At 37.5% G+C, this 14,593-nt stretch overlaps 1 protein-coding gene across 8 annotated transcripts in view; it reads right to left on the reverse strand.

The window, feature by feature from the left end:
* Window positions 1-14,593, reverse strand: part of GTF2I (general transcription factor IIi) — a 73,408-nt gene that overhangs the window by 36,047 nt on the left and 22,768 nt on the right. For 5 of the 8 annotated variants that reach the window (XM_086763419.1, XM_086763418.1, XM_086763415.1 and 2 more), the window contains 7 exons: window positions 13,951-14,085; window positions 13,517-13,700; window positions 13,313-13,341; window positions 12,087-12,135; window positions 11,344-11,387; window positions 9,963-10,040; window positions 3,126-3,185 (listed from right to left, as the gene is read on the reverse strand). In XM_086763419.1, coding sequence (XP_086619545.1) covers window positions 3,126-3,185; window positions 9,963-10,040; window positions 11,344-11,387; window positions 12,087-12,135; window positions 13,313-13,341; window positions 13,517-13,700; window positions 13,951-14,085 — 579 coding nt within the window. Of the gene's footprint in view, window positions 1-3,125; window positions 3,186-9,962; window positions 10,041-11,343; window positions 11,388-12,086; window positions 12,136-13,312; window positions 13,342-13,516; window positions 13,701-13,950; window positions 14,086-14,593 lie in introns of those variants that run through there. The other 3 variants (XM_086763421.1, XM_086763416.1, XM_086763420.1) reach the window with 2 other exon arrangements.

Below are 14,593 nucleotides of genomic sequence, written 5' to 3' on the forward strand. Positions count from 1 at the left end.
TTGTTGCACTATAATGATTTCCATAACAGGCTGCAAAGCCAACAGTGAAAAATGAGAGGGAAATTCATAATCACAACGCTTTCATTGGGGTGGTCTGCACCAACGTAATAAATAGGATTAGGCCTATCAATACTTGGCGGGAGAAAGAGCAATTTGCATTTAACTGCAGTAAAGTTAGAAAAAGTGAAGCCAATTATATTGGAAACTATTTCAAAACTACGTAGCAGCATATGAAGGAATGTATTTTAATTATTCTGGCAGAGTAATACTGTGCTTGGGCATTTTGAAGAGTATCTTCTTTCAGATCTCCGAAAGCTGGAAGTATGATCTCACTTTGGGAGCAAGTCTGAAGGAATCTCCTCTTTCCATGGCTCTTCACACGATATTGTGTACAGTAGAGATTGAGCAGTATCTACTGAGACATCTCAATTGGAGTATATTTGAACTACGTCAAATACATCATCTAGCTCATGGAACACACAGTGTGATGTTTGGATCTCATTCAGAACGAGCGCTGGATAGAAAACTAGCAAATGCAAACCACAACAAAAGGAAAGAATTAGGAAGAAATGGTCTTTTAGTAGATGTGAACATAAAGTATGGTCATAAAAATAACTATCACATCAACTGCTCATTTAGAAACTTTTTTGAGAGCATCAGAAAAGTAAAGAAAAAAAAATTACAATTTTGTCATAATTAAGAGAAACATGTAAAAATGTCAGAGCAGGTGGTAACAAAGTTCTGCAAGAAAACTCCCAGAGGTGACATTTCTTCTTAAGTGATACTAAACCAACTGATTTAAACAGTGAAGTTAACCTTTTTCAAGAAAGCATGACCATCACTAGGTATTTTTTGATCTTAGGTAAACACACAGAGCTCCTAAGTAGCAGCCTTCTTCCCAGTTCTAAATGTTGTCATTCACTGGCGTTTCTCAGATGGGATTTCATTCAGTTTAAAACAAATTTCTTTTGATGCACATAGCCTTAACTTCCTGATTGCTGAATTTCAACGACACCATGCCCCTCATTCATCCAGGCTCACTAAAACCTCAGACACCTGTATCAGCCACAGCTAACCTGGGCAATTCCACGCACACGTTCATTTTGTCACCTCCTTTTTCACCAGCTTGTCAGGGATGCGGGAGGGGAAAAACAGTGAAAACCCCCAGCAATATACCCCAAAATACAGGTTGGTACATCCCTCTGATGTTTTTATATGCAGAAAACAATCACTTCTGCAAATCTTCTGCATCACAGCCTGTAGTTTTAGATACACTTTCAGAAGAACTTTAAATGCTTTATATGTATTACTTTAATAATAGTTAGAAGGATATACACCAAAGACTTCATAAAATCCAAACACTGTCATCGATTTTTCTTTCACACTCATTTTTGTGAGGATCAGTAAGAAACAATCTTATTTTACACAATTCAGACAAGACTTTCTACACTGTATGCCTATTTAAACAATAAATGAAATTTAAGTTAGACTGTTATCTGCAGTTTTTATCACTGCCTGTAGACATTTTCATAAATACTAACCTCCATGAAAAAAACGTTTATTCTAGTTAGCAAAACCAGGCTGCAACTCGGAGCGTATCTCTTACAAAACTTGGAAAGGAGAACAGATTTGAGAAAAGGGTGTGTAACAACCATATTCTGACACAAAGGGCCACACTCAGCATCTGTAGCTATAAAATTCTACATAGTCAACACCAAAGCAGAGTCAGAGTTTTGGTCACTTCGTAGCACACTTCCCTTTCCTCAGGCTCTCTCTTCCCAGTCAGGCATAAAGCTGAAGGCATTGTGCTTAGGAAAGCAAAGTACCTGGATTATTTCTTCTCAAATAAATAGAGCAAAGAACTTGATTCCCCTTTACCAAGAGAAATGCTTTTAAATTTCGTTTAATGGTACCCTTAACTATGGTGATACTTACCTTGAAAGCAAAATTAATGGGATTTTTCAAGAACGAGTATTGCTGCTAGCATAACTTGGCCTTAAGATCCAAAAAATACTCACAACTCAGGTTGGAAAGTGAGGTGCTTAGAATGAAACTAGCTGCAGAATGATGTACTTTTAATATCATATCAAAGCTTTAAATATGGGGTGACAAGCACCTTACAAATACAATTTATGATTTAAAAGAATGTCGACTCCCATCACAACTTGCTTATAGTAAACCAAAGAGTGACGTGATTTGGGAGACTAAAACCAAACCAAAACAAAAAACCCCAGAAGCCAACCTGTGGAAATGTTGAAAGAGAATGGCTGGAGAAGATGTACAACTTTAATCAAGGTGCCATCTTTTCAAATATTTCTGTAAAAAAATATCCAATTATGATAATTTATTCTTATGAAAAACATTTCATATCTCTAACCTTCTACCAGTATTTCCACATCTGTTCCTTCACTGCAATCGGAACCATGGTGGCTTCCATCAGACAAATATAAAGTAAAAAAAAAAAAATACCATAATAAAAATACAAAAGGAACTTTTAACATTCAAAGTAAGGATTTTCATAAGGGAAAAAATCCAGAACTACAATGTTCACATGAACAACATACAGAAGACTCAATTTCTGAATCTTGAAAATTCATGACAGCAGGAGTACTCTGGCCTTACAAAGACATTCACAGCTTGAAATGCAGATTAGTATTTTCTAATGCTTGCAAATGGGTAAACCAGTATTTTTAATACAAACTGCAAGAAGCTGGAAAAAATACACAATGTTGGAGTAAATTTATTTCAGGTATTGTTCAGATCCAGTAAGGTTCTCCTTCCACTAAACACAGACTTTACACAAACTTTGTTCTGTACATATCCCTTCACCTCTCAGACAGCTGAAAGAAATGAGCAAGTTGTACTCATAGTAGATAAGCAGAGGTTTATTAACCTTTATATTTTATTAACCTCTTTGAATTCAGAAAAGCAAGAAGATTCCCTTCTATATATCTCTCTACCTGGGTACCTGAAAATTAGGGCAACTGAAACTTTCAATTCTGTTGATGTTTAAGTTCCAATACCCTAACTCTCATTTCAGATCAAGGAAGCAGAGCCCTGAAAAGTAAAACTCACACATTCCATTTCCAAAACAGACGTGAGAAAAATGCAATTAAAATATTTACCTGTGTAACTTTTTGCAAGAGCGATTCTCTCATCCATCTCTGATGTTTCGGAAGGGCCTGCTTGGGAACAAAGAGAATGGCTTTTAAATTGTGTCTCACTACAAACACATTTTTCCAGTCCCTAGAGGAGTTTGCCAAATAACTCTTAACTTCATATATCATATGCTCATTTCATACTTTCTGTAATGTTGAACTTAGGAAAGATTCTGTGAAATATTAAAAATTATATATCCTTACTCATCCAGATCAACAGAATAAAAATGCCCACGGGCTAACGTCAGGGGTCTGCATTTCTTGGACTACTGAACAGTCTGAGACTCATGCAGAACAGCAGGTTCTCAAATTTTTTTTGTGTTAATAAACTTAATTTTAAAACTTGAAATGTCGATGGTTCTGCCCTATTCCAATGAATTCTGAATCAGCTAAATATTTTTCCTGTCTGTTAAAATTTGTATTCCTAGGGAGTCCCTTTTGACTTTAAAACTTCTACCTACATTAAACAGACAAATTCAGAGAGATTCAAATAATTTACGACACTTCAAGGTTGTTTGCTTTTCATCACAACAGCTCCTTTGATGGCTATACATGGACTGCTTTAAAAAGGCTGTCGCAGAAAACAGCACAAACGACATTTAAAAGATTAAATTAACACCCCTAAAATCCTACTGCTTAATAAAGTGAGAGAGTGAACTGCTGACAGCACAAACGGCTTCACACTGAGCACGGGATCATTCTGTATCACAGAAATAGCAAAAGCATCTCAAACCAGTGTCTGCATGGCATATGGGAATGTATAGGCCTAACTAGAACAGAAGGATTTGGACTAATTGTTCTGCGTAAAATTAATCATTGCCATCTTCACCTGCAAGTACAATCTGCAGAAGATCACCCAGCTCCCCAGAAATTACGGCCATTTAGAGGTGGGTTTAAAAGTGCATCAACAATGAACACTAATAGCTTCACAGTAGAAAAAGCTACTGTCAGCTAACAAGGCAAGTGAAATATTTTAAATTCATTTTTTCATACACACAGTAAGTAAGAAAAGAAAAGGTTGTGTCACAATCAGACTTAATGAGTATTTCAGTTGACTGAAAGTACATATCAGATAGTAGAAGTTGTTCAAGAAAATTAATATTTAGGCATGAACTTTTAAGAAGAAAAACATGATTATGAGGCAGTTACCATAACGTTTGGTTGAGACAGTTCTGCCTAATTTTATTGCTCAGATTTTCAAAAGGATTTTAAATTAACAGGATCTCAACTGAGGAACCTACACAAGGTTCTTTGACATGCATTTCTTTCAGGTGGTGCTGCTTGAACCTGCTCCTGCCACTTCTTTGCTGGGGGATGAAGTTTCTTCTGTTTGTCTGTTTAACTTAGAGGAGCTCCTCAATTTGGTTCAAAACAGGGCTCCAGAAACAGTGGTACTGGCACAGCTGAGACCAAAGTCCAAAGATAGGAAAAAGCGTGGAGAGGAGAAGGAGCAAGGCGGAAGTCAGGGTCAGTGGTGGTGCTCTAGGCCGCACGAGACTAAATTCTCATCAAAACAGTATGATTTGGGAATAGAACACAGCCTCCCTGGGTGTGCTGGAAAACGCCTCCATGGCCTAAATTTGCTTTTATTTAAATAAGCACATTCCATGTATACAGCCAGACAGGAGTGTCATTTCCCAAGAACTCTTCTGAACATGCAATTATTATAAATCATAACGCACTGACACACAGAAGCGTGCATCCATTATAAGCAAATACATTCAAACTTGAAGAAAGACTTCTTCAGTTAAAAAGATACACTCAGTAGGCTTACAGCCCCTGCAATTAAGCACAGAAAATTCAATTCCCTCAGCTTTAATGTCAATAAAAACTACAGTACATGTAGTAAACCCATCAGACCTTTTTGAAATGACACACAGATTATTTTATAAAAATTGAAGCTTTATTTTTCATATTATGAAGTCTTGACAGAGGAAAAAACAGTACGAAAAAAATTTGTTTCAGAAATTAAAAACTGTAAAACAATATACTCTGCTAGTTTAATTTAGTAAAAACTAGAAAGGAGGAGACAGATACCAAAAGCAGACACATTTCCACTTTACGACATTCATGCACATAACAGGTAGAGACATACACATCACATCACTATGAAAAGCCAAAACCAAGTACAGAGGTAACGAGATAAAAAAGTTCCATCTAGGAATAAAAGTATGAGGAAATCACAAAAACTAAAAAAGAAGAAAACTCAAGAGGTAAGAATTTAATTCCACCGGAGCAGGTAGAGCAGAGGAAGCACGGTGACAAAGGTGGGAGATTTAATTACTGAAACCACAGGACATATTGGAAGGAAAATCTTGCAGTATGGTAATATCCTGGAGCCTAAACTGTAAAATTTGTAGGCAGAGCTGAGCAATATCCCTAGTATCAGAAAGAGCCCCAAGTACACTCTTCAGCTAACAGCCAACTCTGCCACGCAACTCAGACACTCAGAAATTCTGTAACACTCAGACTAAACCTTAGTCTTTCGTGAGCAGATAAATACCTAAAAAACCATTGCGCCTGAATCATGAACTTGGGCGGGATTTGCTGATGAAGTGAAACCTTTGTAAAAGTTTGCTATAGCTACGAATCACAAACTTGGGAAATGCCTGTACAAATATATCATTTTTCACTTTCTAACAATTCCTTTAAAAACAAGAGTAGATGTAACTCCCTCCACAGTCACAGCTATTCTTTCTGCTGCCCACCAACAGACCATTTACTTACACGGAGTTCAAAGCTCTCAGCCCCAGTTTCTAACGGATTGTGCCCTAACACTACACAGCCAAACCCGTGCTGCTTGGATTTATCATCTCACGCATTAGCACCGTCAACGATGCTCACTTTTTTGTCTTTTTTTTTTTTTGCTACGCAGAATGCAGCAATGTGAACAATACCTAATTACCAGGGTAATATCAGAATGCCTTTAGAAGGAAACACCATGCTTTCCTGTTTTCTTGATTTCTATGGAATTCCTTGGTTTAAGATAGTATTTACATGCTGAGACTTACATTATGGTGTTAGAGTATTGCCAGTCTAGCTTTACAGTTTTAGCTCCGCTAAAATGGACATTACTTCTACTATTCTGGGAGATCTCCAAAGGAGAAAAATACCCTGTTGTTAGAGACATACTAAAAGACATTCACTACTTTCTACATTCCAGAGTGAGAATAAAAGCAGAGTTTACATCCCTATTTTGGGCTTTTTTTCCAGCAGAAGATATTTTCAATCTCATTTGGTTTTGGATGAATGTCCTATATTCTAACTGCCTCACTAACATTTCCAGAAATTCCAAAACTGACAGCACTGTTCAACATGGTGTTTTAAAGAGAAAACATGTTAGGCAGTTTTTACTCACTTCTAAGTGGTTTATAAGCTAAACCAGCCAGTTCATTAGGCAGCGGTTTATAAGCCGAAGCAGCCAATTCACAGGACACACTGTTTACAGCCTTTTCCTTCCACTTCCAGTTCTCTTGGTTTTAACTTCAAGGCATCAGTGGTAACTGAAGACTTACATCCACAAAATTCACAGGATAATATGCATCTTTCAGGAAACATTTGGTCCTTAGTCAGCAAATTACTCAGTTCTGCATGGGCTATGTGTCCAAAAAATCTTGCTTTATTTTGTGCTGATGAAGAGGATTCAAGGTACATACACCTGAGAAATTTTCTTAACGTAGTCCTGCTTCATTGTAAGTTGAGAAAAAAAAGTATAGCTCTTAATTCTATTCTGTTATTAATTCAGAGCTGTTCTCATTCTGGCATGGATATTTTGACCTCAGGTGTTCCATCAAAAGCCTTCAAGACAGCCTGGGTCTTGTGGATAGTCTTCTAGTAAGAAGCCAAGATGCGTGTCTGTTACTGTCCAACACATTGCTGCACCAGCTGAACAGTCCCCAGACTGCACGGAAGCTGGTATAGAAGCTAGGAGGATTTACAGGCACAAAGATATATTTGCATTTACACAGTACAGAACACACGCCCTGCTGCTTTAGGATCAGGCCTTGCATGTACCCTGCTAGTCTGGAGCTCTGGCAGAAATAAATGCCGGTCCGTCTGCAACAGCCACGGGAACGGACGTATTCCCACAGCATAGCAGTATGCTTCATTTAAGAGTACAAACTGCAGTTCAAGGAGTAAACCACATTTCAACCACTAAACTAAGAAACAGCATTTTAACTAACGTTTTCATAGGAGCCATAATAACTGGTAGGTATAGATAAGGTATATGCAGGAATATTAACTGCTGGAATGCTCCAGTATGAGTTATTTAGTCCCGCAGATCTCTGCTCAGTCATTTTCCTCAGTTAGTCAACAATCAAAACGTGGACCTTTCTTCCAGAGCAGGTTGTCTTTGGTGTCACTCAAAGCATCTGACATTGCAGTGACCTTCACATTTGTCCAGGATACTGGGAAAAAACCACCCACTGCGACAGTGCTAGTGCCCACTGATGGAAAATTGCACCTAATACTCTGTCAAAACACCCACAAGAAGTTTTTGATGGCTAAAGTCCCTATTTCTCAGTTTTCTTGCTGTGAACTGCTAAAACATTTCTAAATTTAGTAATTCTGTATTAACTCATGGCAACATCCAAAAACTTCAGCCTACTATGAGATAATAAGAGATGAAAAGCATGTCCACCTACAGGTGTAATTTTCCCCCTGTTTGATTAACGGCAGAATTTTGCACCCAGCGCTTTGGTCAGCATTACAGATTTGTGAGAGAAGGCAAACACTCAGAGAAAAACAAAATCCACAAAATTTCACCAGTAAATCATTTTCTCCAGGAAGCTGCGGGCACATTGCTGTTCTATAACACTTAAATTGTTTCTTCTCACAACTCGCTAAGCCCAGCTTTTGCTGTAGGTTATTTTTAGTAAGAACTATGACCTTAGCCATTTTCTTAATTTCTGTAGCACATCTCTACAAAGGCAATGCCTGGGCAGACTCGTGTCATTCCTCAGGAACACACCTCAGGATAACTGTACTTTTCTAAGGTTCACTTCTCTGCACAGCACCATCATGCACACAGAAAATTCTCTGCATCTCTTGAGTTCATGGCTCTCTGCACTTTGTACAACCTTTAGCTTCAATCTGAGCGGTAGCAACTCAAAGAAACAAAGGGGAAGCTACTTCAATCCAGGGAAGGTGGCATGACCTGGCATGGTAACACCTCTTTTAGCTCACAGCACCCCATCACTTCTACCAGTATACTCAGTTTTGTCTTGTTTTCAATGCAAGTTTGGAGGATTACGCTGGGAGGGGGGGAAAGGGGGAGTTATTAATCGAGCACCATTTTATGTGTAAGAGATCCATATTGCTCTTGACCAACCAGAAGATTTAAATTTAGAGTTCTGTAAAAGACAACAGAAATCCCATTCCCAAATCCACATTGTTTAGACTTCACTATGGAAGCATACTATTACTGTATAAATGGGATTTTTCAGCTCAGACAAACAGGCTGCAGTACAATGTGTTACTATTTTGTAAGGAAGCTATTTCAGTACAGACTCTCTTCAAATGGCATAGGATTACACTTCGGGCTATTGGCCAAACTCTGACATTGTTTTTATGCATGACATGGAAAGCCACAAGAGGCTGAAAAGCAAAAAGATGACAGGGCTTGCCTTTGGAAGGAACAATGATTAGCTTGTCTCCAAAAATGTATCTATTTTTACTACATTATACCATGCCTGTAACCCCCCACTCCCCATCGCCTGTGGCTAGGCAATGTACAAATACCAAGAAAAGATAATCCTAACACCAGAGAATTCACCTTTCCAATTCTGAACATTTCGCTTTGCTGTGTGGTTACGATCCTCTGAACAGTGCCGGTACACTACTTGAGACATGCCAGAACACGAATTCTGATTCTACAATCCTGTAGTTTGTTATTAAAGCACATTACAAAATAACCCCAGGAAACTTTTGCCTAAACACACACAAAAATATTATCTCAACACTATCTAATATCACAAAGTGAAAGGACGTGCTGTTTTGCACTTCACTGTTGAACGTGCAGCTGTCCTTCAGAGCTGCGTGGCAGCTTGCCTGTGCTCCTTTGTAATGCCCAATTAACCTAATGACAAATGCAAACAGGCTGAAATAATAAATTTAGGGTCCTAGTTATTTTATATTGCCATTTATAATCACAACTTCTTAATTACTGTTCATTTCAACCTACAGAAACAATTATTTCTTTTTTTCCACTCCTAGTTGAGGTTAACACGCAGTATTAACTGGATATGTAGAGATGAGGCAAAGCAACTGAGAAATACCTTAAAACATACACAGAGCCCGAGTCATGGTCCTTAGGAATGTTGCTATGCTTTGTCTATATAAATAAACCTTTTAATACAATTTTGACAGAAATTGGTCATTCCATACAAGAAAAGTGATGGATACACTGTAAAAGTTACTGAAACTTTAAGCTAAAGACAAGATTCAAGCAGTGCTCTAGACAGCATCGTTATTATGGTTCACTTCCTGTTTAAAGAGGTCACTGGAACTAGAGTCTGCGTACTGGACCCTCAGAAAACAACCACCACTTCAAATGACTCCTGGAATTTGTCCTTCAGCTCACACACACACACATATCGGTACGCAAAAGTTCTACTTCAGCTCTTTTGGTCTTCTTCAGAACAACTTAAAGGATAGCCAGCATGGAAATGTTGTATCCTAGCAGAGCTAAGTAATTGCACATTTAATGATTGAGAATAACTAAAAAGAGAGGCACAGAGAGAGCAATACTTAAGCAATCAACCCTTTTATGAGACAACCACATATGAAAGTTAGTATCATTACCTGGAATATTATACTGATAGTAGTCAGGGTCATCAGATTCCTCCTTCACTGTTACTGTTGCCATTTCCAAAGAAATTCCTGTAGAAGCAACAAAGGAATTAAATACGGAAAGTAATAATAACCAGATTCTTAAAAAAAAATTAAAATGAAACACCCACCGAAATCCTAACTGGTCTCTATTCAAAAAAGGAAAAAAAAATATTTTCAGGTGCTGACACACTAAACAATTGTTGAGCTAAAACAACAGTAAGAAAGTGACCTGCTGGTTTCTTATGTTCCAGTTTGGTCACCGTCAGAAGGGAATCAGGATTAAATGCTTCCCTACGAACTAGGCATACTTGCAAATGCTATGCCAGATCTGAAGAATTTTTTAAAATGGTCTCCTTCCTTTTTGCCCACTACCACAGCCAAAAAAAAAAAAAAAAAAAAAAAAAAAAAAATTATCACTCCAGCTGAAAGTACTTCTAGACCTACTCCTGCTCCCTCCTCTGTCCAGCCAAGTTCAGATGCTGTCTGCATCAAACTGTGCTGCTGACGGAGCAACACCAAAGGTCCTCAACTGCTCCTGGCTCCCTTCAAGTGAAATTTCGCCTGCATAACCCTTCACAGCATTCCCTAAAATGTTTGCAAAACATTCCAACAAAAGGAAAATGACTTGAAATGCCTAGAAAGCTGCGCTGGGAAGAGTCTGGGACTGACTTGACAAAAAGCTCACGTTAACTCTTTGCGTATGTGGAGCTAAATGCTAACCGCGACAGAGTCCCAAACCACAAGTTTAAAGTTGTGAAGCACAAAGAACCAGAGCAAGAAACAGGACTAAATACAAAAACTTAATTCTTATACAAAATGCTGAGCAGTGCAGCCCAGTCCAACCAAAGGGAAAGTCACCAGCTTATCTCCCAGCACACCTGTGGTCTCATTGGCTTTAATGGGATTATTCATGACTTAGGAATGCTTGGGCTTTTTTTTTTTTTTAACAATAAATAACACATTTTGCTATTTATTATTTCTTTATTGCCTTTTTACCTAGAAAAATGACATTCTGTCATTTTCAATATTTAGTAAGATTAGGGACGAAGTGATCTTGAATTAGAAAAAAACTAAAACCAGGATTTTCTTCTTCTCCACTTAAAATTAAACTATTTACGAAATTTTACAAATCTTCTCCTTCTAGAAATCAGAACATTTGGCTATGGTTCAATACTTGATAAAAACTCCAACTGAAAAATGGACAACTTTAAGGAAATTAATTTTTTTTCCTTCTCATAAAGGATGGCTTTTTTCTGCTTTTTTCTTGGAGCTTCCTACCTTTGCTTAAATTCAACCTTCTGAACAGAAACTGACCATTATTTTGAGAATAAGGGCAAAATCTTGAACATACCAGAATCATCGTTTGGTTCAGTTTTCACTTGAATAGGAGGACAGCTACAAAAATAAACAAATCAAGCACATTCACATTATAAAACACAACCACCACATTTCTGGAAAGTTCCTCAAGCTTTATAGGTTGTCAAGTAAAATTAATCTCCCAGTATTTTTTTCCAACTAGGAACACAAACGTAAAAAACTACATCTTGGTTTATCTGATTCATCTCAAGGGAACTGCCAGGAATCCCCTATCCCTACATTTTCAGGACACACACAACATTCACAGCATGTTTAGCATTTAATGAGAAGCAAACTCAGAAGCACAGAAAACTGATCCCTGTTTTCATATTAACCATTTTTTTTATTTGTTCCAGATATAATCTCTTCATTTACTAACAAAAAAAAAAAAAATTACTTTCATTATTTAATTGAGGAGGGGGAAAGGAAGCAACATTACATATGTTCCCCATCTCTGCCATATCATAAACCAAGACAAACTTATCCCTGACTGACAGACTGTGAATTAAGAGCACTCATTGGGCTAATTAAACCGAGGGGAAACTTTGCCATCTGTCTAATTCCTAACAGTTTCCCCACAAATAATGGTCAAAAGAAAAGAGAAAATTCAGCTTCATGCTTTTTATAATCCCAGGCAAGCAAATATTATCCAAAGGTCAGCTGGACAGAAAAAGCACATTAAGAGAAACTATATGAAAATACAGTTGATACAAAAAGACTACATTATTTTAAATTCACCTTCCACCTGGAGGTATAATTGAATGTGAAGGATCTGTCATATGAGCTCCTGAAAGTTAAAAGACAATCTTTGAAATTCCTGTACTCCGTTTACCTTAAATACAAATTGAAAATGTAATACTAATTTCACGTAGCACAAAGCTGTTCACATTTTACAAACACATGTGCATCTTTTCTGTATTCACAGATATGAGGGAAAGACTTCGTTAAACTGCTTTATTAAACTACAAAGTGACATCAACATAAAATTACTTTAAATGTGCATTTCACCATGCTTTTCATTGCCGTCTTTCATAATGCTAAGTGAAAATGTTGGGAAATAAAGGCAAACAAATCTTTCACCTAAACTCTGCTAGAAGAAAAGAGATAGTTTTATAGAGATTCAACTCAGTCCTAAATTACAGCTAGACACAAATAGATTGTGTTTTTAGAATGTTATTTACCATACTGAAAACCTGCCTTGCATTTTCAATCGAAATATATCATTACCAGAATCTATGTAATTTCCCACTCTCTGGTCTTCTTACTGGGCAGAGGCAATGTATTTTTAATTTTACTAATCCACTATCAACCTCTGTCTGTTTCACCTGACAAAGTGAAACTTTTCTTTTTTGACTACATTCCTAGAGAAATTGCTTCATCCTCTTCATAAAATGAATCCTCACACGGACAAATTTCACTAGTAAAGCAACATGATCCCATGAAAGGAACAGGAGAAGAGATTTCTTCTAAGCTAGAAGTAAATCTTTGCGAGGTTTTAAGAAACTCATTCTAGCCCAGATTTTTGAACATATAGAGGCTTTCATAGGAACTACAACATCTATCCACTTCAGAAGATTAAATCAATTTTTAAAATGAGATATAAATGCCAAAATCAGCTATGTATTGGAACACAGAGCACTGCAAAGCCTTGGCATCTTGTAAAAATGCAATGCAGCCCTTCATCAGTTCACTTCTGCTTTCCCTAGGAGACTATCCAATTCACATTATATTTAAATTTAGTAAAAGGATGAAGAATGCAATAGAACAAAATTTATCTCTAATTAGCTGGTCCTGAAAGAATCCATAAAGGTAACGGTTCTAATTCCATAAGTAAGGCAACTTACAGTCTAGGAATTTCCGCACAGTCGGCCACCTTAGCCACATGGCCAAATCTTGTACCTACATTGCTATCTAAACTAAAATTCTCATCAGTTTCTGTTTAGTCTGAGCAAGCAGGAACTTACCTAGGTGTTTCTTTGGCTCTAGGAAAGGCCTGTGTGGAAATATGGAAAGAAAAACCCACAGCTTTAGCAAAGACACCATTACTTACTTGGTAGTGTAACATTAAAGAGAGAGGACTCCTGTTTAAGAATCAGATTAAAGTTAATTGGACTTAATTTAACTACAAAACCAAAGTGGACAGAGCAGCACAAGAGAGAGCAAATAACCTTTTGATGATAAACGAGATCCCTGACTTGTTTTCCAAAATCCATTTCAGGGTTGAAACATCGTAATTTGCTGGATGTTTAAACACAAGTCCTTTGGGCAGGCCCTGCACCACCACAGCAGACTGGTCCCTCTGAATCTTCTCATACGGCACAGGGACCACTGTGGACTTTCCTAAAGCTTTACCTAGGGGAAAAAAAAAATACTGCTCACATCAACATGCACTGGAACCCACTGAGATACAGAGGCTTTCTGGGAATAAAACTAAATGGGCTGTGCTGTGCAGTAAACTCATATCACATGAAGAAGAAAACAATCCAATACATGTGCATGTTTTAGAATTGGCTACTAAAAGTTAAACTCATCACCTTAACAGCAGTAAGGCTAAGACCATGCAGTACTTTCCTCCCAACTGGGAAGACTTTAAAGCACCCACCATAGCAAAAGCAGAAAAAGTCCTCCACAGACTTTCTGAGAGCTTCCAGTTCCACAATATCCACTGCCAGTCTGTTTACAGGTGGTATAGTCTTTGTTTTCTTCAGTTCTGCAGCCCTCTCCTCTTCTGTAACACCTGGCAGTTATTCATAAAAATAAGACAAAAATAAGATAATAAGTTATTAAAACTCCCAGTACGTAGTCCCTCCAGTTTAGACTACAGACACCGGGGAAGGATAACTGCCAGAAAATCTTACTTGCCTTAGAAGCAAATGCATTGATCTCTGTACATGAGCAATGGGTAAATTTAAATTTACACCAAAGTTATTATATCCTCCTTACAACTGTTGTAAATACCACCCTCTGAGGTGTAAGAACAATAAATTGAGAGACATCCAAGCAGGGTTTTTTTTTTTTTTTTTTGCATGAAGAGGTAGAAAACACTATTAATCTCAGGAGAGGATATTTATTATAGTTCAGTTCCTGCAAAGATTTATTGAGAATCACCCATAAAAAATAAGGGAAAACACAGAGATATTCTGCACATGAAAGAAAAAGCAAGGGAGATCTGTGTTCCTACGTGCAAGAGAACGAACAGTGCTGAAGTTGTGTCATGACTTCACCGTGAGCAAGCACAGCGTTCA

The sequence above is a fragment of the Chlamydotis macqueenii genome, chromosome 19 (assembly GCF_036417535.1).
Source record: "Chlamydotis macqueenii isolate bChlMac1 chromosome 19, bChlMac1.mat, whole genome shotgun sequence".
Taxonomy (NCBI): Eukaryota; Metazoa; Chordata; class Aves; order Otidiformes; family Otididae; genus Chlamydotis; species Chlamydotis macqueenii.